This window comes from Motacilla alba, chromosome 1 (genome assembly GCF_015832195.1).
Source record: "Motacilla alba alba isolate MOTALB_02 chromosome 1, Motacilla_alba_V1.0_pri, whole genome shotgun sequence".
Classification (NCBI taxonomy): domain Eukaryota; kingdom Metazoa; phylum Chordata; class Aves; order Passeriformes; family Motacillidae; genus Motacilla; species Motacilla alba.
The window spans coordinates 29,966,376-29,992,071 of NC_052016.1; the positions used below are offsets into that span (position 1 = coordinate 29,966,376).

Consider the following 25,696-nt stretch of genomic DNA (forward strand, 5'->3'; position numbering starts at 1 on the left):
TCTGATTAGGAAGCAAAAAGAAAAAAAAAAAAAAACCTGCACTGAATTCAGAGGCACTGAGTCAGGTGATAAAGTTATACAATTTTATGTGGTTTACTGAGGTCATATCTCAAAATCCAAAGCAAACCTAAGTGACTGAAAGTAATGTTTCAGTTTATATAGTCTGATATTTTTTCTGTCTATCCTTTTTCCTGTTGAACTGCCTTTTATGTCTCTCAGTGTATAAACCTCTTGAACATAGGCATCTCCTCTGTCCACAGTTTCCTCCTCATTTTCTCATGCTTTATGTACCTCCATTCAATCCCTGCTTATCTGATAGTAAGGATTAGTTTACTGGTCTGCCTTTTCCCTGTCTGACTTGGGGAGCTGGAAATACTGGAAAATTTTAGTGGAACCTAAACCTCAAATTACTCAAGTATTTATGGAAATGTTAGCTAACATATCCAGGACCATTTATTTTAAATAGGACTCAGTAGTTGGACTCCGTCACTCACTCATGAAAACCTAGCTTCAGACTCCTCACAGCAGCTTTGGATGGGAGGAAATAAAAGGAGAATTAAAAAAGAAAAATCTTTTCCAAACATAGCAGTTTGGAATAGCTTGGAATATTCAATAGCTTAGAGATTTACTTCTCTTGTTGGTGAATGTGGTTTCTTTAACTAATCCGAGCATTATTGTGAATAAATCCAATGGTTGCTTTTGTCTGTATTTTGAAGAAAAGGGGCTTGTTTAGGGCTTTAGTAGTGATAATTGACACAAAAAGCTCCAATACAGAAGAACACATAAAAAGAACAGTATGAACTTGCCTCGATGAATCATTAGAATTGGGGATGTTGTATAGAAACCTCCTCCTTGCTATTAGTAGTAACCATTATGACAAGTTTATGATCCCAGGCTGTACAGAGCAGAGATCTGAGGAACCTGCTGCTCACTAAATTCTCTGCTTCTGAGCCCCCCTATGCCCCAGACCAACTCACATGAAAAGAACTTGAAGGCAGTAGGCAGCAGATTTTTGTTCTGGTAACAGGAAGTTTGTGGAAGACTGAAACAATGTGCCTCTCTGATTTGGGAAACAGTTATACCAAACAATAACTGTTCTTATGGGTTTTGCATTATGCATAAATCCTCCTGCTACAGCATATGGTTTATTAACAACTAGCTCATTAACAGTCACATATAGAGCATACAGCTGCCATCATCACTTTGCCAGTGTTTTCCACACATAATTTACACATTCAGGGAAAAGTAACACTAAGTGAAAAGTCTTCTTTCAAAAGCCTCATTAACATAATGTACCAATGAAATGATTCCTTGTGAACTCAGTTTTTTTTGGAAACACCAGTATATTTTCTATGCAGAAGTCTCTCGGAAATGGCCCATTTTAAAACAGTTTTCTAGACCCTGAAGAGTTCAGACACAACTCTATTAATGCCTTTGCCTTGTAAAATTCAATGAATGCTACCACAGTGCGAAATGAAATTTGAAATACAGTCAGAATAATTGCCCATCTAATACTAAGAGTTCAGCTAAAGCATTTCTTATATAATTCAACCTTATATTTAGTTTCAAAGGAATTTTATGTAGCTGTCTGGTTTATTTAAATAAGTGATTAGGCTGTCCTGTTTTAATTGGCAAAGTTACGCAAATGCAACGAATATTACAGTTCACAGTAGTCTTCCATAGGAACAAGAATGGTTGAGGTCTGAAGGCACCACTGAAAGTCACCTTGTCTAATCCCTCTGCTCAGGCAGGGACACCTAGACTGGTTGCCCAGGACCGTGTCCAGAAAACTTTTGAATTATTTCCCACGATGAGACTCCACAAACTCCCTGGCAACCGATGCCAGTGCTCAGTCACCCTCACTTTTGTACTCCCTCTACTCACTCTCACAATTTCTAGTTTACACATCTGAAATCTCCTCCGCACTTGTTCTCTGCAACAGTCTAGCTCCTCATTTACAAGGGCGGATAAATGTTGAAGCACAAGGCTGAAATCAGAGATATTTTATTTAAGAAGGCAATGCAATTCTTTGCTGAATGTATTTTGGACCATTTAGTCAGCAGCCACCTGTGTGTTCCTGTGTTAATGGAAGATGGTGTAAATGGAGTCAGCTGTGCAGCAGTGAGGATTTGGGACACAACTTGGAAATGTGAGCTATGGCAGCTGATGGCAAAGCTAAGACTTTCTATAGAATATTTTCTGCTTTGGGTGCAAACAGCATATTTCATGCTACTTTGCTTACATTACAGTCATTTTTAAGCAATCCACAGAATGGAGACTTAAGTATTTTGAATGTGGAAAAGGTCTGGTATGTGCTCAGGTCCCCCCTCCTGTGCAGTGTTTGTGAAGCTGTCCCTTGATAAATGACAAACTGAAAAGAAAAAGAAAAGGCAACAGCTTGTAGCCTCTGCTGACAGTGTAAATAGAAATTTGAGTTTAGCAGACAAAGTTCACAGTTTGCAGAGAAAGGTCATAAGGATTTCAAGCATTTTTGGTATTTTGTCTCTGCTGTCTGCCCAATATCAAGCAAATAAAAAACCCTGATAGACAGCCTCCAATTCTGTATACTTTGCTTCCCTGCTCAGCCTGAAGGAACATGCGAAGTTCTGTCTTTGGCATTCTGCCATTACTTTAGGACACGCCATCCTAACAAAGCTTCAACACGTACTCAGTTCCAGCTTTTGATGTGATGTTTGGTAAGCTAAAAGGCTTACCCAGCTCAGGTAAGCCCAGTGGTCCACAGTTTTTCTGCTAAAAAATTAGCATGATGAGGAAGAGTTATATAATGTTAACTCTCAACAGGATGTTTGTTTTTTCCCAACCATGGTACACACTAAAATACATCAAAGACTTTTATGAAAAATCTCCTCCAATCTGCAGTTGAACGAAATGAGTCTTGGAGGAGTCTGACTTTTTATTATTATATTATCATTTTTGCCTGCAGTGAGTTCACTCCCTTTTCTGGATATTATTAACATCTCTTTTAGGAAAGGCTTAGCTCTGGCCTCGAAAACACTGACAATGACATTTTTATTTCCCAAACTCAATTAAATATATTCCAAGTGGAAATTGTTTTCCTGGAGGTATGTAACCTCAGAAAACTAAAGAACAGTTATATTACCTATGTACCTCAGATGTGACTGCAACCACTGCTTTTTGTGAAACCACTACTTGTTGTATTCAGGACTGAATAAATGGAAATGAATGTGGAAAATGGAAACGCTGTGGAAATGAAAAAAAAAATCATCTGTATTAATCTTGTCTTTGGGTGCATCTCTCCTGGGCTCAGAATATTCAAAGATATCTTAGGAGTGTGACTAGGATTAAATAGTAAAAATAGGTCAGAGGGTGAGCCAGGTGTTAGCTGAATTTTTTTGCTAAGTTGATCCTTTTAATCTCCCAAGTAAGCTTTTTCTTTGTGTTCCTAACTGCACAACCTGTGGCATATCTCAGCATGATCATACATGAGGAGATTGTTATGCACACTGTGAGTGCCAAACACCCAAGCCCACTTTGTGTCTACAGGTTATGAACATGCCTGGTGTGGTTTTCCCTGTTCCTCCCACAGGCATACTTGACAATGTCATGAGGGATCTATTTCCAATCTCAGATGCTCACATACTTTGCACACCTTGTCCTTCAGGCTTGGGCAGAATACCCATTCCAGTCACTGTGCAACTTATTCCTTCATATCCTTCTTGAGACACATATATTTTATACCTTGAGATACGAATTTCTTTACGGTACCTAAAACCTGATGTCCTTTGTACCTGGCTCAGAAGTTTCATTACCCGCACGAGTAACAGTGGTTGTGATGAGCTGAAGATTTAAGGTCTTAGCAGACAGTCCTTCTTTGACTTCTCTCTCCTTTTGATTTCCTCTCCCCTCTCACTATTTTTCTCTGAGATTCAGTAGTACTGAATGGAGCAGAAGAGATGCCTGAACGTAGGTGTTGCCTCCTCCTACCATGGCCAGATGTGTAATACAAACACCATTTCCCATTGTGATTAAACTCAGCCAGGAATGGATATGGCCCCTAAATGGAAGTTATAATGCATAGGAACTGCAAACACACTAGAACTTTGTTCTCTTTTCCCCCTAAATCTAGAATGGTTAAGATCAAAGAGCTGATGCTTACCATTTTCTACTCACCAGCAGAAAAATCTGCAGATTTTGCTGTGCTCAGAGCAAAGCACATTCCAACATGATACATTTCCATGATAGCTAGAAAACAAAACCTTTTGACAAATGAGAGAGAGTCTAAAAAGTTAAACAGTCTAAAAGACAGGAAGGCAGAAACTACTAAAAGGAAAGGTATTTCTTAATGCTTAGTTTATATAATATTTGCCCTCCCCAACACAAGGAATACAGTGCTTGTAATGAGCTCTCTGTAGGTGATCAATGTACCTGAAAGAAAGGCAGATTCTCCTAATTCAAAGGCACAGGAAAACACCATGTCTTAAAATATGATTTTACCTTTACCAGAAAAAATTATCTTTCATTTATCACAACACTGTAACACAGCTGTGCATCAGCCAACACGGCCCACAGCACCTATGTAAAGGACAGTTATGTGAGCATGTTTTTTTTATTTTGCTTTTCTTCTTTGAAACACAAGAGGAGCGTTAGACCTGTGTCTGTGCTGAGCGGATGACTCACGCCACCTGCAGGGCAGCTTCAGTACCGAGACGTGTCTGCTCCCGAAGAGCGCCCGTGAAAACCCAATGCAGTTTCCATCCTGATCAAAAATTGCTCCAACAGACATTTGAACTGGCTGTCGCACCTGTCAGTATTTAAATACTTATACATCTATAAGAAACATTTGATCTTCAGATGCTACACCATTTGGCATTCAGTGTGCTTGATTTTATAAATATATTTTATAAATATTTTTTAAACCCCATTTTTATCATGGTTACAGATAAGTTTACAAAGACATCTAATTCTCCTTTGTTATTGCCACAAATTAGTTATGGTGTCTGTATCTGGAGTTAGAAAAATTATACAAGATGGGTTTTAAATGCCAAACCCATTCTGTCTACTAAAGACTGCAGTAGGGAGTCCAATAAACCCCAAATGGAATTGCTCATAAGAGCTGATCATCCCTGAACTGCCCTGTGCAGTGTTTACATTAAGCCAAGATGAATCCCAGAGTGCAGAGCTTTGGTGCTAAAGAGGAATATGTCTTGGATTATAGCTGTAGAAATAGTACCCTTTCCTTAGGACTAACACTATTGCCTTCACAGAACTGTGCAAGTACCAGCCTTCCCAGTGCTTTCAAAGGCTCATTTCTGTCACCCATTTCAGCTCTCTTTTTGCTCTACCTAGTTAGCACTACCTAGTTCTTAAGTCATTAAGTCATAACAGGTTACCTCCAAAAGCAGGTCACAGGCTGAGCCGCTGAGCTTGAAGGTGGGGCCACTGATGGTGGTAGGAGTCCTTCCCCCAGAGCAAAGGGTTAATCCTCTGGGACATCAGCCCCAGGCTGGCTTGCTTTGCCATGCTGGGAGAGGCTGGAGGTGGAGGAGCCAGAAACTGCATAGGTGAAGACACAAGGACTGCAGCACTCCTTCCCCACCCAGCCAGAGCACTGGAAACAGCCTGTGGCAGGAGGCCAGGGCATGCCCAAGACATGGCCTCCCCATGCATTTTACCCAAATCATGCTTTGCTTTGTCTTGTCGTCCTTCAGCAAACCGGGCTTTTTACAGCATGACAAGGACTTGCATGATGAGAACAAAAAACTATTCCAGACCATATTACACTGTTTTCTCTTTTTTAATGTACTAATCTGCAGCAGGTCAGTGTGATTTTTGGTCAGTGCTTCTTTACCCTCTTCACCTCCTACTCCCCAAGACTTCTGCAGTCTCAGTGTATGCAGTCTGTGTATGCCATATTGGAAAGTTGGCAGGAAGGAGGGCTCCCTTCCTATTTGTTAGGAGATAAATTAGCTTCAAAAATGAAGCACTGTTTCTGTTCAGCCATGATATCCCAATTTTACACATGGACACTGCCATTGATGCAGTGGAGGATTCTTTTGAATTACACTACTCAGAGATGAGCATCAGGGCCTAAACTTTACTCCTCTCTCACAAAGTGTAGAGTTATTGTAAAGTTTCCTTCCAGTAAGATCTGTTATCTTCTTGACAAATGTCTTTTCAGGAAACAACTCTTTTGCATGTCACAGCCTTGAAGAGAATCTGAAGAAATGTGTCTGCTCCTCAAGACTGACTTGTGGTCTCTGTGTGGCTTTATTTGAAGTCAGAGGTTCAGAGACACCTGTAAACAGGGACTGGAAACTGTGGGAAACAATGCAGTGCATAAAAGATCTTACTGCCACTTACTGCCACACTTAGAGTAAATTAATTTGGGGAAAGTGTAAGCCAGTATTTCCTTAGTTTTCTTGGGGCAGCATGTTCTCCTAGGAGATGGGAACAGTATTTCACAATTATCATTTTCTAACCTACTCCCCTCCAGCACTGTAGGAAGAAAGAATATCTGATGAGAATAGTAAACATCAACAGTAAACATCAAATCGATGAGAATAGTAAACAGAGCACCAGCCCCACATTCGGCGATAACAACTGTGGGAGGCTGTTTTATCTGCAGTAAAAAGCATTGGCTTTTCTGCACACTAACACTTCATCTCATTTACAATGTGCATCCTTTGGCAGCACAGAGCTGAACAAGGTCATGGAAATGTATTTTAAAATGTGGTAACATTCAAATTGGGTTTTGTTTCCAGAAGCATCCGTGTTAAAATGGCAGTTACACTGTTGCATTTCTTTGCAAGACAATTCAATTTAGGATTATTATTTTCAGTCAGTGAGGCATCATCACCAAGAGTGAACAAGGCTGAACTATGAGAAAGTTTAAAGTATCTTAGTAATGAGTTTAATATATTTGTAAGCCCTGGATCTTCCCATGCTTTTTTTGCACTAATTTTCTGTTCTTGGACAAAGATCAAATGAAGTTGTGTAGCCAGCATGCAAATATGCATGATCACTTTGGTGAAATTATAAAAAAGGCTAAAATCTAACTTGTCCATGTCATGTTATTTGGCAAAATAATGATGTAATTAAATGGGTTTTAGTACCAAAAACATATGTATCCATTTACATTTAAACTTTTTTCCTCCCCAATTTACAAAATAATGCTTTTGTTAGAGAATAAAATTCAATGAGCTTCACATGTAACTGGTGGAATTCTGCAATTCAATTATTTCTTCATCACAATGGGAAGAGAAGCTTCAACACACAAATAATGTAGCAGATTTATAGATCTGATTGCAGCACTGACACTTGGCCTGCAGAGCTCCCAAGCAGGCCAATGAGGTGTAGCCTTTTCCACAGGTATGAAGTGGGTTTGCTGGTGGCATCAGCTAACCCATGGTGAAGGATATGAATAGAACATTTACAGCCCTACCTCCTGCTAAACCAAGAAATCTTTGGAGTATGATATGTTGATTTCATGAGTGTTTAAAGAAAACTTCTGCAGGCAATTGGATACACATGCATGTTTTCTTGGGAGTTCCTTGTAAAACAATAGTCAAGTCTGAACATAAGTATGTATTTTTAATGTGATAGGTTTACATTACAGGTTCTTTCCTCATTCTCCTACTGCCTGTAGGTCTGCACAGCAACAGAGACATCCAAAATCAGCTTTCATTTAATTAAATGGATTCTTTGTTGCCAGTTGAAAAAAAAATAAGATATATGAAATAATGTCTGTTCTCATTACATTTCCAGCCCAATTTCCAGCAAGGCTTTGGGATAGCTTTGAATAGATGAAAAGAATGGTAAGAAAAACATTTCCTTTAAAGAAAATAAGTAAAGGCAAGCAACACTCCCACTCTCCAACTCTTCCATCTTTGGAAAATTTCTTTTTAGCTCAGAGGGGCTAGGCTAGTCAAGCTGTTCATCTGGGACATCCCATTAAATGTCATAACAAGCAAGATAAGTTGCAGTAAAATGGACTCAGTAACAACCACTGTTGTCCACTTCAAACCAGATACATTAACCACTCTGATAACTCCTACAGCAGAATACCAGTATCATTAAATTAGGCACATGCAAAAGTTGGGACTCAGTGATATTGGTTTTTCTCCTTATAAATGGGAGTTACCTCCACTGCAGTCAAAATGCTTCTATAACTGAGAACAGAATCTGGGCCCGTAGTGGATACCTGTTTATTTAGCTCCACAATAGCTGGCCAGGGTTTGGGTATTTTAAAGTTAATACAAACCAGAGTGATTCTAATTTTACTGCCTGAAAATGGTAATTTCATAGATCTAAAGTGACATTTTTTCCTTGCCAAAATATTTTGCACTGGCACTTACTGTTGGAAATACTAATTTTTTTTTCTATTGCCAAGAATTGAGTAAAAGTCAGCCAAATTATTCAGTTCTTAATTGAGCAAAATTCTCATTGTAGTTTTGCTTGATTAGGAAAAACAGGCTACAGTCTACTGCATGGATAACTGTCTCGGTATGTACAAGTTGAGATTAATTTTAAAATAATTAACAATTAGCAGATTTTATACAGGTTACAGTTCCCATTCAAATTAATGGGGTTATGTACATATGCCAAACTGTCTGTCTGCACAAGTGACCAACTCCTGAGTTTCACAAGCTTCTAATGTTGCTAATTATTACATGGAAGTAATTAATTGAATTAATTGAGAAGAATCTATTCCAGATCATGTACTGGCCCAAATTACTGAACTCTAGGAAATATACTTTTTACTTTACAAAATAGATACTCACCAGTATAATCAATGCACAGGAACTGGTGGGACACAACTTTCTCAAAGTTACAGTCTCTACTGCATGTAGTTTTCCATCATGCCTGTTCAGATTTCTGCATTTTATCTGTGTCAAAGATCCTCCCAAGGAGAATTACTAGACATTCATAGTCAGGAGGTTTCATAAAGTATTAAACTTCAGCAATCATTTTTTTGCCTGAAGCAGACAAGGGAAAACTAGCCAGGAAATTCTTCAACAATATTGCATTAATAATTTTGCATTTACAAATGAAAAATAAGTAGGTTTGTCTTCTCTTCCGTAACAGTTATCACTGGGCTATGAATGCCACAGCAGTGTTGTATGGTCACAAAATGTTGATGACTGCAAGTGCATATTAGGAGATAATCCAGTCTAGAAGCTGAATAGGCAAAACCCCCAAAACTGAAAAAAAAAATTAAATATACTAAGTTGAGGGGTTTTTGCAATTTCTTAGTGATTTTGATTACTGGTACTGCCTTTTAGGTTGAAAAGAAGAGGAGGGTGATAATTTCGATAGATACTATTCAAAATCAATCCATTTAAAGGCACTGACATTGTCATGTGGCAGCAGTTTGTACGTTCTGCTCTCTGTTTCTTAAGAGATGAAAACTCTTTGAAAGTTTGACTTACTTCCCCTCTCTGCATGTTACTTTCAAAAACCTGTATTGAGAACAGTATCTAATGAAAGAGCAAACATGGATGTCATACATTCCCAGAGATTATAAAATCTTTTACATTTTTGTCCAGTACAATCACTGCTGATTTATTGTTAAAGCTTAAATCAGTGACGATGGAAGAAATTGGATTACCTCCCAGTTCTAAGCAGAGAGCTGTTAAATCTCTGGTATTTCAGTTAATTCCTTCACACATTTCCCTCCATTCCAGACTCAGCTCTCCTCCAGGTGTTTCTTCCTTTGCCTGCTAGGAAGCTGCTGTGCTCTGGGGTCCCCTCAGAAACAGTTGAAACAGTTATGTCAGCACAAGCTACTCATGTAGATGCAGAAATACCAGCAAAGCTGATTTGGAGTTTTGATTTTTTTATTTGAATTCTCACTGATTGTTTCATTTGTGTGCATATGCTCAGGTGTGCATGCTTGGGCTGTCCCAGTACTCTCCCAGCACCGTGTTCAGGGCTGCTGGTTTGGCTGCTTTTCAGCTACAAGTACCTTGTCATTTAGTGTTGTTTCAGCAGCAAAGTGCTCCTGCTCTAAACACAGCCCAAATTGCACCCCAGTGCTGGCACTTGTCAAAGTGTCTCACAAAGCTGCAAACACACCTTTGGAAACATTAGACCTTTGCTGACTTTACTAATACAAACTATGAGTACAGTCCTCTAAGGAGCTCATTCCTGCAGGATCTGATCAGCCTTACTATTTAATTTATTGAGAAATTTGTGACAATTTTCAGGCAATACTGTTCAGAAAGAACAGTAAAGAAAAAACGCTCTCACTCCGATCCTGTGGGCTATAATTATATACTCCAGAATATCTCTTTCATAAGCACAGTTATCACAAAGCAGATCAGAAGTATTTCTGTCAAGAACACATGATTTCTGCTAACATTTGAAAATCAGAGCATGTTTCTTGACTAAATGCAAAATTAACTTTGAATTAATGTGGGCGCCCCATCTCAGAGTCAAACAAAACACACAAATGAAGATATTTTTAAGCACTGCTGATAGCCATCCTGCTGTATGAAACACAACTCCATTTTGCTTGCTAGAGAAATACCAGGCTGGTGGATTTATTTTTGAATTTGGTTGAGCCACGGCCTGTAAGTAGCCATAAACCTTTGGTTCTGATTTTCAGCATGGAGAATCTGGTAGACAAGGTTTAGAGGGAAGGATATGACATAATTTAAGTGCATTTTTCTAATGCCAGATTTTGTGGAATTAGTCATTGTTGATTTAACTGCATCATCCTGGGAATATCTAGCACATGCCTTAACTACGCCTTTGCACAGATACAAGAATAACTTTACAAATGCTTAACTGTTTTTAAAAAGTCTAAATTTTTAAACAAAAAAAAAAAAAAAAAGGAGTATGGGGCAGTGAACGGATGCCTTAGCTGACTGACAGTACATGATATAGAACCTTTCAGATCCTAATCCGTGAGGGGATGTTTGCATCTGGCTCCGTAATGGAGTCCACATGCCTGAATTAGATGCCGGCACTCCATGCATGTGTGTAAGTGGAGTTAAGTGCCTTGGAGGGGAATTCACAAAAGCCACTGTTTGGGGAGTTGCCTAAACCAGCCAAATAGCAAAGGCTTGCATAGCAAAGATTGCAGTGCATCACAAGTCCTAGCTCTCTCCTGGGTTTAAGTGCGTTCTGGTGAATGAAGTACACAGGCACAAGTCCCTCCACTCTTGGCTCATAGCTCACAGTCCTCTTTTGAAAGCAGGTGCCAAATTTTTCTTTCAAACTCCAAGCAACCATCAGCACCTCAAGCACAGTCATACTTGGGCTGAGGAACATTGGTCTAATTCTTTCTTTAGCAAAAGGCACTTCTGAGGTTGGCATTCCCTCTCTCCTGGGCATGCCTGAGCCAGCAGGCTACAGGCATCAGCTCCCAAGAGGTGGGTAAGAGTTGGCACAGGTCACAGCCGACTCAAGAAACCATAGGGAGGAGGGAAACCAATGAGAGACTTTGTCTGAAAACCTGGGAAGTGTCCACAGGTAAATGAAGCCTCAGGTCCACACCCAGCACTAAGAAAGGCTTGTGCACTGGGACCAAGGTGCCTTTGAGGAAGATTTCAGTGGTCTAACAGCCCAGGCATCAGCTTCTCAGGCCCTCCTGATAAGGGGCTTGGATTTCAGTTGTGGATGGAAGTGCTTTAATTTCCCCCACCAATCCTACATTCTCCTATGCTTCCAGCCCCAGCTCTACCTTGTAGTGATGCAGGAAGCTGAAGAGAGGCTGGTGTTCACCCTTGACCCAGTTGAGCAGCTTGGTAGCTGCATGTTTGTCTGTCTGTCCCTTCATCCAGGCTGCAACATAGATGAAACGCAAGTGCCAGCTCCCAGTGCAGATATTTTATAACTATTAGTCCCCAGAGCTGAGCACTGATCATCTTTCCAGTCTGTGCATTTGCTTGTCTCAGTCATCATGGGTCCAAATGGCTGCACAGAACATTTCAGATTGTTCTCCTTGAGTAGAGTTGAGAGACTTAAAGTGAGTGACTGATAGTATTTGCTCCTCAGGGCTTGACTTTGCTTTTCATTTGGGTTGTTCCAAAGTGACGGATGTGGTGATTTCAAGTCCTTTAAACCATAGCACATTGGATTGCATATAGGAAATTAATTCCATCCCCTGACATTTTTGGAGTTCAAATGACTGTATACTTTCATGGATCCAGGATAAGTGTGTGTGAGTGGAATGGAGAGGGTCTTTCCTCTGTGTGTATGTGTGTGTGCGCTCTTCAGAAGTTTTTTTTCCATTGCTGTGCTTTTGAGACGTGTGGCAAACTCCTGCTGTAAATATTCACTGAATCAAACCTACAGGGAGTATTTCACAACTCAGGCTGAAAATTTTTTTGGTTGTGTCCTGCTACCCTTATTTCTGCACTTGCAGAATGGGAAGTGGGTACCTGTGTAGGCCTGTAAATGTAACACTTGCTAACAAATAACAGTGACTTCAAGCTTTGTCTCTTTGCCCCTCCACTGATGTGTGCTTTTGTGCTGAAGCAGACTTGAATAAGATGCATTTTTTACCTGCTACATAAGAGGAAAAGACAGAAGGTCTTTAGGAACAGATCTGTTCCTGCATGACAGATGTGTGTGTGCAGTTCAGCCATGATGGTAGCGTAGAGGAGTTTTCAGTGATTTTCAGCCATGTTTTTATGCAAATGTCAGATGATGAAGGGACCTACATTGGTAGATCCACTGCCTACCATCTAGCAACTTCTACCTTCATGTGTGCTCATAGGTGTGACCCAGAGCACAGAGGGTCTTTCATGAAAAATACAAGCCTGGTTTTGAAACCATTTTAACCAAATGAGCATTTAGTTGTAGTTATTGTCATCTTAGTCTTTATCATGAAAAGTAGCATAAAAGTAAAATAATTTATCCATTTAGGAAATATGTTTGTGAGCTAAGACCTGCTTGAATTTTGTGAATGGAGTGTCAGATCATGATTAGCACATCCTAACAAATATGATGATACCTGAAATATTTCACAATAAAATAGAAAAATAATTACCACTAAATAATTTTAAAGTATGCTCCTGATTTCACTCTTGGTGGAGTAGTCTAGTGTGTTTAACCTTCTAAGGCAAGACTATTTCTTCCACTGTTTGAGCAAAGGTAGGAAAGCATGCAAAGGGCAGGAATTTTTTTAATGGCAAATAACCTTCCAAAAAATTGTCTGAGAGGAAGTTTTTTCAAGAAAAATATTTTACAGACATTTGTTACTGTTTTCATATCTCCCTTGGACTGGGACTTTGGGTTTCTGGGAAGTGGCAGAGTTGAGTTAGAGCACAGCAAATAAAAATAAGGGAGAGAGGAGCTGCTCTTTTTCTTGACAGGCTCATCAAAGCACAGTGAACGGAAATATTGTAAAATGGTAACAATTTGTCTCCAAAATAAAGCCTCCAAAACCTCTTGCTTTTATTAAAAAAAAAAAAAAAAAAAAAAGTCATGGCCAAGAAAACACATTTTGTACGCCATCAAAGTGAGAAAAGGAACAGAAATGCTGTGCCAGTTTCAGACAGAGGCAATCAAGCAAATTTTCTGGCAAGAAGGCAATGCATGAGGCCACAGGATTGCAACAGGAGTCACAGAGAACAATAAATTATTTCAAATTAGGATCAGACGAAGTACTTCAGGAATCCCACACAGATTTCTTGCTTTGTAGAGCAAGAACTTGCTGGACTGTTAAAGTAAAGTAACCACTGCTCAGATCACAAAGGCTGGAGTATGATCACTACAAAGGGGCACAGGAAATAAAATGTATTCGTAACCAAAAGACTGCAACCAAAAAACCTGTGCACCCAGAATTAGGCTCTCTTTCTTAATGAGATTTCATGATCTTGATTCCTTGATAGGGGTTAAGGGCTTCCTGTAGTGGATCACTGTAAAGCATTTCAACTTAATCAGTATGCATACAGTGCTAAAAAGAGCTAGAAAGTTCTACACCTTAGAGAGGGTCCTGCTTCATCCTGATAATAAATAGGCTAAAACTTAACCCTTTCCAAAGAGCCATTCCTCCTGCCTGCTCCAGGCACTCTAGAGCTGCCAGGAGCCCTCACCTCCCAAACTGTCCCATAGCAGACCAGTGGCCAGACCAGGCATTAGTGGAGACATACATCTGCCTTTCCAAAGCTGTGGCAGTGTTCTGTCCACCTACGACAGAGCAGCCTTTGCATCCCCAAAATGAAGACATGGTGACAGTGTCCATGGCACGGCAGGATGTCACACCACAAAGGGTGTTGTGAGTGGCTCATAGGCTATGCAGGGCAGGGCAGACCTCAAGTGGCACTAGCGACTGAAACAGTACTTGCTACAGCCTCGGGATCAAGAGAAGCCCAAGAGCAGCTTCTGGCCACTTTTCCCTTGTGTCCTTAGGTTTGGCACTAAGTGTACCTCAGGCTGAGAAGTCCAGCCTGCACAAATATTACAACTGCAGACAGCTGTACTGCTTTACATAACACTTAGACTAATAAGACAAATTATCTTCCCTACAACACTTGCAACTATCAGTGCCTGGTATTATCAAGAACACTTCTATAATCAGGATTTTTCTTTCCACTGCCATCTTTTGGGAAGTGTTTAAGAAAAAGACATACTTCAGCACTTCTTTGTGTCTTGCAAGTGTCATTGGAGGGAATTTCTGCATGCACATCTAAGTTTTCCTAAAGGTCTTGAGGTCTGCTAATTCATAAAATGCTCCTTCTCCAAGCAATCCTTCAGACACAAGACATAAAATCCTAAACCATGCCATATTAGAATAAAGCATATAGAAACAGATTTAAGACTCAGTGCACCTTCACAAGGCTGACAAAATCTTTTTCTGCTTTTAGTACAGTAATTCAATTAATCAAATGAGGAACTAAGAGTTCTCTAACCAGTAAAACTGGTAGATATCCTTCAGAATAGCATTCTTGCACTTATGCATATTTGGCCAAAGATTCAGGATATACCTGAGTTTGTTAATTGTCAGAGAAAGAGACAGTCTTCTTCCCTCACTTCTGTCTACTCCCACACATCTGATGAGATGGAGCATTCCATGGACTAACAAGTTTAACAGTGAACTGTGTGGATTATTCACTTGTCATTTAGAGCCAATTGATAGCCTGTGGCCTGTTCTCAAAGCTGTGGCTGGCTAACCCAAGAGGTAGTGAAATGGAAACTCTACACTTCTACCAGTGAGTATAATTCATATCAGCACTGCTAGAGGCACCACTTTAGATTAAAACAGTAAAATACTGTGATGCACTTGGCAAAGTATCGTACCATAATAACACACAAACAATTGTATCATGAAAATTTGGGAGACTTCTACTGCAGGGAGACGCACAACCTATCCCAGGGCAGAGCAAGGCCAAGAATGATGAGTGACAGCTGAGAAGGGAGGCTTCCAAAGCAAGCCTGCAGTTCCCTATTCACACTGCAATGGAACCACCAATCACCATAGTTCATTATCAGCACCTCAAGGTTCAGCCTACTGATCACACACTTCAGTCTGAAGTGTGTCATCAGTTTTTTTGTCTTTGCGTTATTTTGGGGTTAGTGGGACTGGCAGCAGATGTGAAGCGTTCTCACCAAAACAAAACCCAAATCAACAACACCCTTGGAAACAGTTGGTTGACTATACAAGCACTTCCATGAAAACCAGCCTCCTTTCCAGTGTGTTATGCATGGCAAACCTGTTGTATCTGATAAGGAGAATTCCTTGGATGGCATCAGTGGCTGTGGCCTGCGGGAAGCTCCTTCTGCAGTGCTTGGTAGCACCAGCCCTGCAGAGAAGGAGCCCTCAGTGCAGTTCCCAAGTTGAACAAACAGCTGTGCTCGGACACATCGGCGGCCAGGCTGAGGCTCCGTGCCAGCAGCACGATTCCGTGCCAATAAGCAGGGAGGCAGCTCTGCCCTTTGATCGCTTTGTGTGTTCCACATTACTGGATCTGGCTTTGTGCGCCGATCGCTGCCGATCGCTGAACGGGGACTGAGTGGCAGTCATTTAAGTGTCTCCATCAAATCTGCCTGCCACCAAGACTTTAGGCAAATTGCCCAGAAGAGAGCATTAGGCAGAGGATTTCAGTGCATGCCGTATGGCAGAGAACAGGAAAACATATTCAAAGGCAGGTATTTGCTAAATCCTACCTATAATTAATTCTAATCTCATAATTAAAGTTGCATGCTTTTCTGCAAACATTCCCCGACATTGGACCTTCCTCCCCAGCCCGAGGTCAGGCACCAATTCGTGCAAATGAGTACATGCCACCAGGAAAGAGAGCTGTGTCCCCGGGGACTGTGGTCACCTGGCCTGTGGTGCCCAACTTACTGATCCTTGTCACGGCTCCCTGCCATCTGATTCGAAGTAGCTTTCAAGCAAACAGCATCTGGGCCAGACCCTCAAAAACATGCAAGAGATGAACCCGCCTGGAAATCAATTACCAGTGCCAAGCATCTTAATATCATCATAAATTGTGACCTTTGTGTTTGTGCTGAGCCAGCAGAGGCCTGTGCATGGGAGCTGGGGTTGTGATGATGTGAAACTTATCATGCCCAGATGTACAGAGACATAAGGAGATGCCTACCTGAGCCCACATAGGTAGGCTCACAGCACACTGGGCATGAGGAGGAAACTAGAGGTAACATAATTATGTCTGCATGGGCTAAAAATTTCCTTCTCATTGTAGCTGCTTCCACTGGCAGGGTGTGTTTTCAGACATAGGCACACATAAATACCTGCACACAAGCAACAGACACAGGCCCACATGCAGATACACTATGTCTAGAAGTAAGAAACTGGGGAAGCCCAGGGGTGCCATTTTCATACAGAAGGCAGGGTGATCATCCAGAGTGAGCACACACATGAATGTGTTTGCTGACAAACTGGAACAGAGGCAAGTGCTTTGTTTTTGGAAATACATTTATAAATGGATAAACAGAGACCTCCCCAGGCATTGCAATAAAAGATCATATAATTACCAGTGAAGCCAAAGATAGCTCATGGATGACCACTGGTTTTTAAGATGAAGCCATTTATTTAGATGTTATCACACTTCTCTAAGAAAGAAGCTGTAGGCACCATTTTGAATTGAAAAAACCCTAGAAATAAGCATCTGCCACATGTTGAATATTCCCCATTAGCAGCAGGTTTATGCATGCGTTTTAAAATGTTTATTATGACAATACTTGTTATGACTGCCTTAGATTTACTAAATACCACATGATAATCAGACACAGTTGTTAGACCTTGAGCAAAATATGATTTAATTTATTTTTAACATACTGAACAATAGCTATTTCTTGGTAATCTAAACTGAACACAGACACTTGAGACTACTTTGTTTCCTTGAAGGGGACAGTGAAAAGGAGGGAAGGGAAAAAAAATAAACCTGATCTCTGTGGGAGAGTTTCTCAAGAAGCAAAAAGGCAGGATTACATTTACATAAATTGTACTTTCCTCCCTACTGAATGCACAAGCCTTTATAGACACTTTAGCAAAGTAAATTCTTCACCTACTGAAGAAGCAGGTATTGCCTTCAGTGAAGCTTTAGGCACTGTTACAAGCAATATGGTGCAGGACCCCAAATCTGCTGGAGCATAGATCAACCATCTCGTGCCAGTAGCATGGCTGGGTCCTTGCCCAGGGGCTGTGCTCCCCTGTACTGTCCTCCTGCTCTTCACTGCTGAAAATAAGATTAAATCAGTGCAGTTAGTGCTAATTTGGGTTACAAAACAGGTTAGCTTTCAGAGGAAATCCATCTCAAGGTATATTTGGTTCCTTCACTCCCTGCTTTTATGTGGAATATGACTGAATTTGCAAAAAAAAGAAACCCCCTACACTGGGGTTTAATTAGTTTGCTGGAAAACATCTGTCCAAATGATGTAAAGACTCATTTGGCACAGAAAGACAGAAGTGTGGCAATGTGTGCATTAAATGGCACTTGAGCATGCACAAAATTATTTGGCATGCAAAAGGTTTTGTTTTTTCCTGTACTTGAAAACACAAGTTTCCACTAAAATTCAGTCTCTGTACAGTACAGGGTACCCTCAGGTCTCTTTAGAAAGTACTCACTGACTGACAGGTTAGTCCTCTTATGATCCAGAGATTAATTTAATGAAATCCAGAGTTAATGATCCAGAGATGAATTCAAGCTGTGATGAATTTTTGAAATAGTGTCTTTGAAAACTGTGGACAACAATGTGCTGGGAAATTCACTGCTCAAGTCGGTTATGTTTTGCAGCACCAGTGCTGAGAACGACAATCAACATTTGCTTGATTCTCGTGTCTGAAAACACCCCACCCTTGAAGTCACAACAGCTATTCACTGCATAGGAATAGCTTAATTTGCTACAGGAACTAAAGCCTAGATAGCTGCTCTTCTAATTTTGTGATGAGAATTCTTCCTAAAAAGGTAGCTAGCAAACAGAATTGGTTTACAAATGCCAACACTCCCCTCCCCAGTTTATAAGCCCAGTGCTTAATCCAGTGCTTTTCACGTGGTGGAGACCTTAAGAAAGACATGTATTTTGGGGGGGGTGCAGATGTTTGCAAGCACAAATCAATCAGTAGTTTAAGGGATCTGTATTGTAGAAAGCAGGGACAGGATAGGTGCTTGTTCCCGAAGTAGCACTAAAAATGAAAACAGAAAAAAAAAAAAAAAAAGTGCTATCACTTTGTGAGGACTTCAGTTCTCTCTTATAAGCCCTTCTGCAACATTTCTTGAGCTGCCATGTACCTCTGTGTATGAACTGGGGCCTGCCAGTGGAAACCCCCCAGAGAACAGCTGTGCACCTCACCTACCACCTCTCTGCAATGCAGTGGGGCTGCTCCTTATGCATCTCAACACTGTTTGCCATTTCCATTGCATTATACTGCTCTTGCATGTCTGTATGACAGACACTTTAGCGAGGTGTGTAATGCTCCTGTGGGATTGGATACACCATTGTAGATACTTGGTAACAGGATCTGTTGTCAAGGTCACCCCAGAAGTCACCCTAGCTACTTTGGATCTCCAGACAAAACCACGCTGGATAATTTAGCTTTTTATCATCAAATCTTTTTAGTAGCACTCTTCTGTGAATAAAATCTCCAGAGTCACTAGGATTTTTATTTTGCAGCACACATTTTCCATGTGGAAACCAGAGCACTAGCAAGGCCATCCCCCCAGTGCAGTGGGGAACTAGTCCCTGCAGCTTCAGGCAGCCCCTACGGAAGGGACCACAGGGAAAAGATTTCAGGTCACTCAGATCTACTCATGCCTTATGCCTGTTTGGGAAATACAGCAATTCAAAAGCAAGGGCTGGTAAATAAGGCCCATGGGAGTAGTCCCTGGGTGGTAATCTTAGAAGTTCTCAGACAACGCAACATTGGTTGCAGAGTGATGACTTTCCTGTAAGAACCAATAAATCAAGGTCTAGTTTCCACTCTTTGCAAGACCAGCTATGATTTCAAGTCCCAAGTGGATGGGCATCACTCTTTCCATACATTCTTTACATAATTACGCTAAAACAGCCATTATTTCTTTACACCAATTTAAGAATTATGACTGCTGGTACATTTTGTTTTGTCTTCTGTTTCTGCTGACAAACTCAAATAGCCAGAGGAAGGTCCTTTATAGTTTTCTCAGGAGAACAGCTCTACCAAAGAGATTATTGAGAAATGTTCTCACTCAAGCTTTGCCTGTAAAAATGTGTTTTTTCAGGGATTCTCTCTCACCCACAGAGCCAACCAGATGCCTTCACACACAAGCAACTGAACACTGTGGTTTAGGATAATGTTACTTCACCCTTAAGTGTCTTGTCCCATCCTAGGTAAACCAAAATGTTTGTTGTGCCTTAATCAGAATGATTGCTGCAAAATGACATGTCACATTGTGGGAAAGCTCAGTGGCTCCTCTCCTCCATCTTCCTTCCAACATCCATAGTTATAGTAAAACTTTGCTTTCTCCAAGCCCTTGGCTTCTCTAAAGGTGCACTCATGCACTTATTAACCTGCCACAAATACACAGACACATTCCTATTGCTTTCTGACAAAAATCCTGGAAAATCCCAATCCAAAGCCAAATTATTGCTCCACCAACAGTCACCATGGAAAGCATGTCGGATCGCATTACATGAATGCATTTGGAGGTGATCCCTAAATTGCTGGGATTTGGGTGAAGGAGGTGGGAAGTCTTACACTTTGGCTGCATCTTCAAAACAGGTTTTGCTCCTCCTCACTCTCCTTGATTTCTGTCACTGCTGGGAAAACATCTCCTTTTGCTGTTCAGAAGCTCTGGAGGACCTTTCCAACATTTAGGATCTTTTATTTTGAAAACCAAGAGCAGGATTTTCAGGAGCTTTTAGGCATTTAAAGATGCCCACAGTGAATGGGTTTCACTAGGAAACCCATTTAAAAGGTTTCCTAGTGAGGTCTTCAAACTAGAGCTGTGCACCCAGGCATTCAAAAACAAACTGCAAGGCAGAAAAAACACACCTTCAACTTCTCTCAGTGCATATATAACTTTTTAGAGAACCTGAGCAGGATGAGCAGAAACTCTTAAGGACTATCCCCAGTATCTATCATGCTTCTAAGCAGGCTTTCCCTGTAGTGATGGTATCTGACAGGAATAATCCAGTGGCAGTACATATGACTCTACCACATCTCTCATCAAGACTAATTCTGTCTGATCTGTCCTTCCTTTGGGAGCAGGGGGAGACGAGCTGGACAGACAGTACCAAACACAGGCTGTGTCTCCAGTACCTGCGGCAGACCCCAAGCCCCAGACAGCTCACGAGGCCACAGGGGAGGCTCTGACCTCCTCCCACAAAGATGTCAGCCAAGTCCCATCTAGCCCAAGGTTGTTCAGTAAATAAATTCCCACTTTCCACCTCAGCTAGTCACAGGCACCAGCCCAAGCCAAAATCAATAGATGAGAAGCAATCTGTCATTTCCAGGCCACACTGGTTGGGTTATGGATGAATCAAAAGCACTACAGGAAACACAGATGTAGTGAGATCACCTCATTCTTTGGAGCCTTCCTATCTCTACAAGTCTTGCCTGATCTCCCTGAAAATTTCCATGTGCATACACAAAACCATCTCATGGAGCTTGTGGTCGTGCCTGTTCCAGTGCAGGTGCATTGTGTGATGCTTGGCAGGGCCAGGCCAGCCTGGCACAAGCAGCAGGAGGCCGAGTTCACCCTGAGAGGCAAGGCAAGGCTGGTGTCTCCCCACAGGAAAGTTTTTTCAGTTATTTCAAATGCCTCCCACTCACACACAATGTCCATATTTTGTAATAGAAAACAAGGAGAAAATCTCATCCAAAGGAATTTTAGCTATTTCCCCCTCTACTTATTCCACTGAAGTTACCTTATTTAAAAAAACAACCCCCCCAGAACTGGCCACCAGAACAACAAAGTAGCCAAGATGCTAAATTAATAACCTCATTCTTCAAAATCCACCTTGCCCTTCATACTAACAGGTTTCAAAACCAGTCCTATATCATCCAGTATCTTATAATTTTTTAAAGGTTTCACTGAATTTCTCCCTTCATACAGATATTTTTCCTTTGAGAGAAAGGCAGAGAATAGTGCAGATTTTCCAGTAACTGGGATTTTCCCTGCAAACTTGGGTAGGCATTACCCTATTCAGCTATAGAGAGGCAAAGGTGTTGCAGGTTACTCCTGTACAGAAAGGAACAGGAAGGCCAAGAAAGACAAGGGGGACATATTCCTGCCTCCCCCATTCCCCCCTGCCCCACCCAAAAAAACCCCAAAAGGTTGCTTAGGGTCCATGTGCCCAGATGAAGCTGCAGTGGGTTAGTTCAGTCACCCCACCACAGCCAAGCCACAGTAACTGATCATGCACAGGCTGTCCTCCCACTCCAAAGCTCACCATTGAGCTTTAAGCAAAAATACCACATCCCAAGGCCCTAAACCTTTAGCTCACAGCAGCACAGCCAGCTGTGGGCTAAAAGCCACATTAAACTCACTGGAGGAGAAGCATTTGCTGAAATGCTTTGCTGAACAAGGATGAGCAATTGTGCTTGGACTTTAGCTACACTTACAAACTCCTGTACATCTTGGCTCTGGTTTTCTTTGCCACATGGCAGCTGCTTAGTCCAAGAATTCCTGGGAGGGAAAGTGACTGTAGAAACTCAGCTGTGCAACATATGCTCCATCTAGTGTTTATTCATTGTATTTCATTTTATTAAAATATTTGGTTTGCTGTTAACACAGATTTCCAGCTTTCCTATAGTTGATATGTCCCTATGTGATCATTGTGGAAAATAACCTTCTGCTTATTTCAACTACACCATCTTGGTCTAGCCTCCACTTACACCTTCAGTAATGATTATATACCTATTTCCATTTAGAGATTAAATCTCACAGAGCAAAATGAATGGAGAATGTTTTAAAAGAGCAGCAAGGTTTTCCCAGGTGCTTTGCTAACACCAAGTGAATGGAAAACGTCAAGCAGGAGTAAAACATAAAACCTGGAGGACACGCAGGGGAAAGTGTCTCCCCATAAATGATACTTCCCAGACATGAGGACACAGTGTTGAGCCCCTTTGCCGTAGACTGAGGTACTTTTTTGTCCTCTATGTTGAGCCAGGCTCCTGGGGAAGGACAGAAAAATAAGCAGGTGACACAAAGCCTTTGCTGCCTCTTCAGGCTACCCTCATCACACCAGAGCACAGCAGCTGCTGGGAGCAAGTCCTGACAAGCATTTTGGCAAAGCTCTGGAGCACAAATGACCTGGAAATGCACCCAGGTTGGGTGCAAGGCATCTTTGCATGGTAGAAAAAAGGGACAGTGGCAACAGCCATCAGGCTTGGCAACTGCCATGTGTATTTGGAATGGACAGGACTTGCATGCCAGATTCGGTTGTGGGGAAAAATACTCCAACACGCAAAGTCTTTTTACCACATGCTGTCCCCTAATTTGCATTACTTGAGGGAGTTTCTGGTTCCTAATGTGCTGTTCAGCTGATGGTAATGCCTTTAACTGCAAAAAGAAAAGCCAACAGCAAGTGGGACAAGAAGTCCCAAGCTAACATTTTGATAAAGAAGAGAAAGAAAGCCCAACCCCATCCTGTTGTGTCAGCAGGACTGGTGAGGTGCTGGGATGGGCTGCCTTACAATGGGCCAGGATCTGCAGTGGGGAAGACCTTCAGGAAATAATTGAACATTCCCAGAGGAAGGCTTGGGTTGGCTGATCCTACCTGGAGTGGTGGCAGCCTAAGTAGGCCCACTTTTTCTGGGAGGAGCCCAAGAGGATCCCACCCCACCTAAGAAGAGAGCTGGCAAGAAGCTGTGATAGAAAGGTGTCAGAACTCAGAATGTCCCACAGACATTCTCGGACGTTCCAGACCCAGATCAAAAGCATCTGAGACCCTGGCATGCAGCCAGAGACCCCTGTAGCTTTAAATCTGACCCATGGAACAGTTTACCAACTTTGCAGGAAGAACAAGAAGTCACAAAAGTTTAGGTATTGTAGTAGAAGTAGTCACGAAGTAAAGGGTAAGATTTCTGAGTGCTGTACAGGGGGGTTTTAAGCCTTGTACGCAGGGGTCCAAGTTTTGTACATGGGGGTCAGGAGTTCTAAGATGGAGGAATTTGAGTGTGCCCTGTCCTCTTTCTTTCTCCTTCCTAACCTCCATGTCTTTGGTGATGTTGGCACTCACAGATTGGTTTAGAGTAGAAAGTCACCATTCAGTGTAGATAGTAGGCATTGGGGAAAAAGTATAAACATGTAGTACGTAATATATGATATAAAAGATGGCACCAGCCCCCGGGAGGGCAGTGTGCCTTTGTCTGAGCTGCTGAACGGGCCACAGCAGTTCAGAAGAATCTTTTAGATAACCAACAATAAACTACCTTGAGACCAGACAACAGAAGACTACTGAGTCTTTCTTCGAAAGCACGGGTTGGAGGAGGGACTTTTCCATCTTTTAGGGTCATCCCAATCCGGGGGTGAAACCCCACAGAAAGGGACAGCCCTTGGACACTGCAGCCACAGGGTACAATCCTAGGCACATATTTAAGCTCAGAAACAGAGCTTTCGTTGCTGTGGAAAGCAGAAGGGGAACTGACAATACAGCTTCCTTGGGCAGAACACATTTAGGAGATCCCCACATCCCCTGCCAGCTCTTCCTGTGCGCCAGAACTTGCAGCAGAGCTCCCCAAAGCTCAGGTGAGAAGGCAGCAAACTAAATACATAGAAGGGCATTTGCTGTAATAGCACTGCTTGAGTAGACCCTCCCATAAATCAGATATAGGCCTGCTGTAGGATATCCTCCAGGGCAGCACACAAACCAGGGCCACTTTGCAGAGATTTAGGTCCAGTTTGCTGCAGAAAATGAGAACAGCTTGCCCTAATGAGGAATGCACAACATGAAAAAACATCTTCCAACTGCGTGTTTTGTGGTGCTTTTCACAGGTGATGGTCATGCTGCTCTTCCCCATGCAGCTGCTGGCAGTGGCTGTCACTGTTTACCTAGAGCTGGTGAGGTCTGCTCAAGGTGGTGCCTACTATGGGATCAAGCAGCTGCCACCTCAGGTGCCCCAGTACCAACCCCTCGGACAACAAGTACCTCACATGCCGCTGGGCAAAGAAGGCATCCCGATGCAGCACCTGGGCAAGGAGGTGCCCCGCATGCCCTACGGGAAGGAGTACCCTCATCTGCCCCAGTACAGGAAGGAGGTCCCACAGATGCCCATGCTCGGCAAGGATATGGCTCCCAAGAAAGAGAAAGGTAGGTCAGCATGTCCCTCTCTACTCCTGCACGGTCCCATGTGGCGTGCCAAAGCACTGTTTGCCATGGGGAAATTGAACACTGGAGAAGGCTGCTGCTGCAGGCTGGGCACAGCACCCTTGTGCCCAAAGAGCTGGCCAGGCTCATACCTGGCCACAGGTAGACAAAACAGATTCATGGGAGCTATGGGGCAGCTCAGGGTCACCAGCACAAGACCACAGTCATCCTCTGGGCTGCAGCACAGCCTCCGAGCAGCCATACCTGTAATGAGCCTCCAGCATACAGGTTTGCTCAGGTGCTGTTCAACTCTAGGAAAAACCTTGTTGTCCCACCTGTTTGTAGGAGACCCTCTGATGAGGTTTCACATGATGGCCCAGAGTCCTGTCTGGATCTGCTCCCACTCTCACTGGAACAATAAGACATATGAACTAAGAGCCTCAAGGTTTAAATTTATGGGAACATCACCGTTTCGTCTGACTTTGTCCAGACCCTGTGATTTTGAGGTTTGCGGATAAGAATATACAATTACTCTGCAGACACTGTAGAGTGTCTGCGCTCTCTCTGTAGGTTATTTAAGGGTGTAACAGAGGCACTGAAAGTACAGAGGATTAATGCACAAGTCCATGCATACAAGCACTTTCCCTGTTCAGTAAAGGAAGTTTGGACAGTATTAAGGTATTTAGGAAAACATAAAAAATGTCCAAAATACAAAGGGTGACAAGAACACCCAGTGTCATAAAATCCTTGTGAGGACCACCAGCATCTGCACAACTGCAGACATACTGGGTAACTTTGTCTTACTGAGGCCCCAGCTAACCACAGCCTCCTCTGACTTCAGAGAGAAATGGATGATTTCAGGGCCTATTTCTGGAGTGTCTGAACAAGCACCGTTGGCTGTAGTAAAATCAACCTACCTCATGAGCGAAGATTTTTGATGTGCATAACACAACATATGCAGAGAGGGAAGGTTTCTGCCTCCCATAAAGCAGAGGTTTGTCCTCAAACCTCA

General features: G+C 42.1%; 1 protein-coding gene across 2 annotated transcripts in view; it reads left to right on the forward strand.

Moving 5' to 3' along the window:
• The window catches only part of COL8A1 (collagen type VIII alpha 1 chain), a 90,431-nt gene that overhangs the window by 60,436 nt on the left and 4,299 nt on the right, over positions 1–25,696 (forward strand). Inside the window, exons 1-2 of one of the 2 annotated variants that reach the window (XM_038151375.1) lie at positions 16,327–23,256; positions 23,924–24,687. In XM_038151375.1, coding sequence (XP_038007303.1) covers positions 24,375–24,687 — 313 coding nt within the window. In that variant the 5' untranslated portion in view covers positions 16,327–23,256; positions 23,924–24,374. Of the gene's footprint in view, positions 1–16,326; positions 23,257–23,923; positions 24,688–25,696 lie in introns of those variants that run through there. The other variant, XM_038151369.1, reaches the window with a different exon arrangement.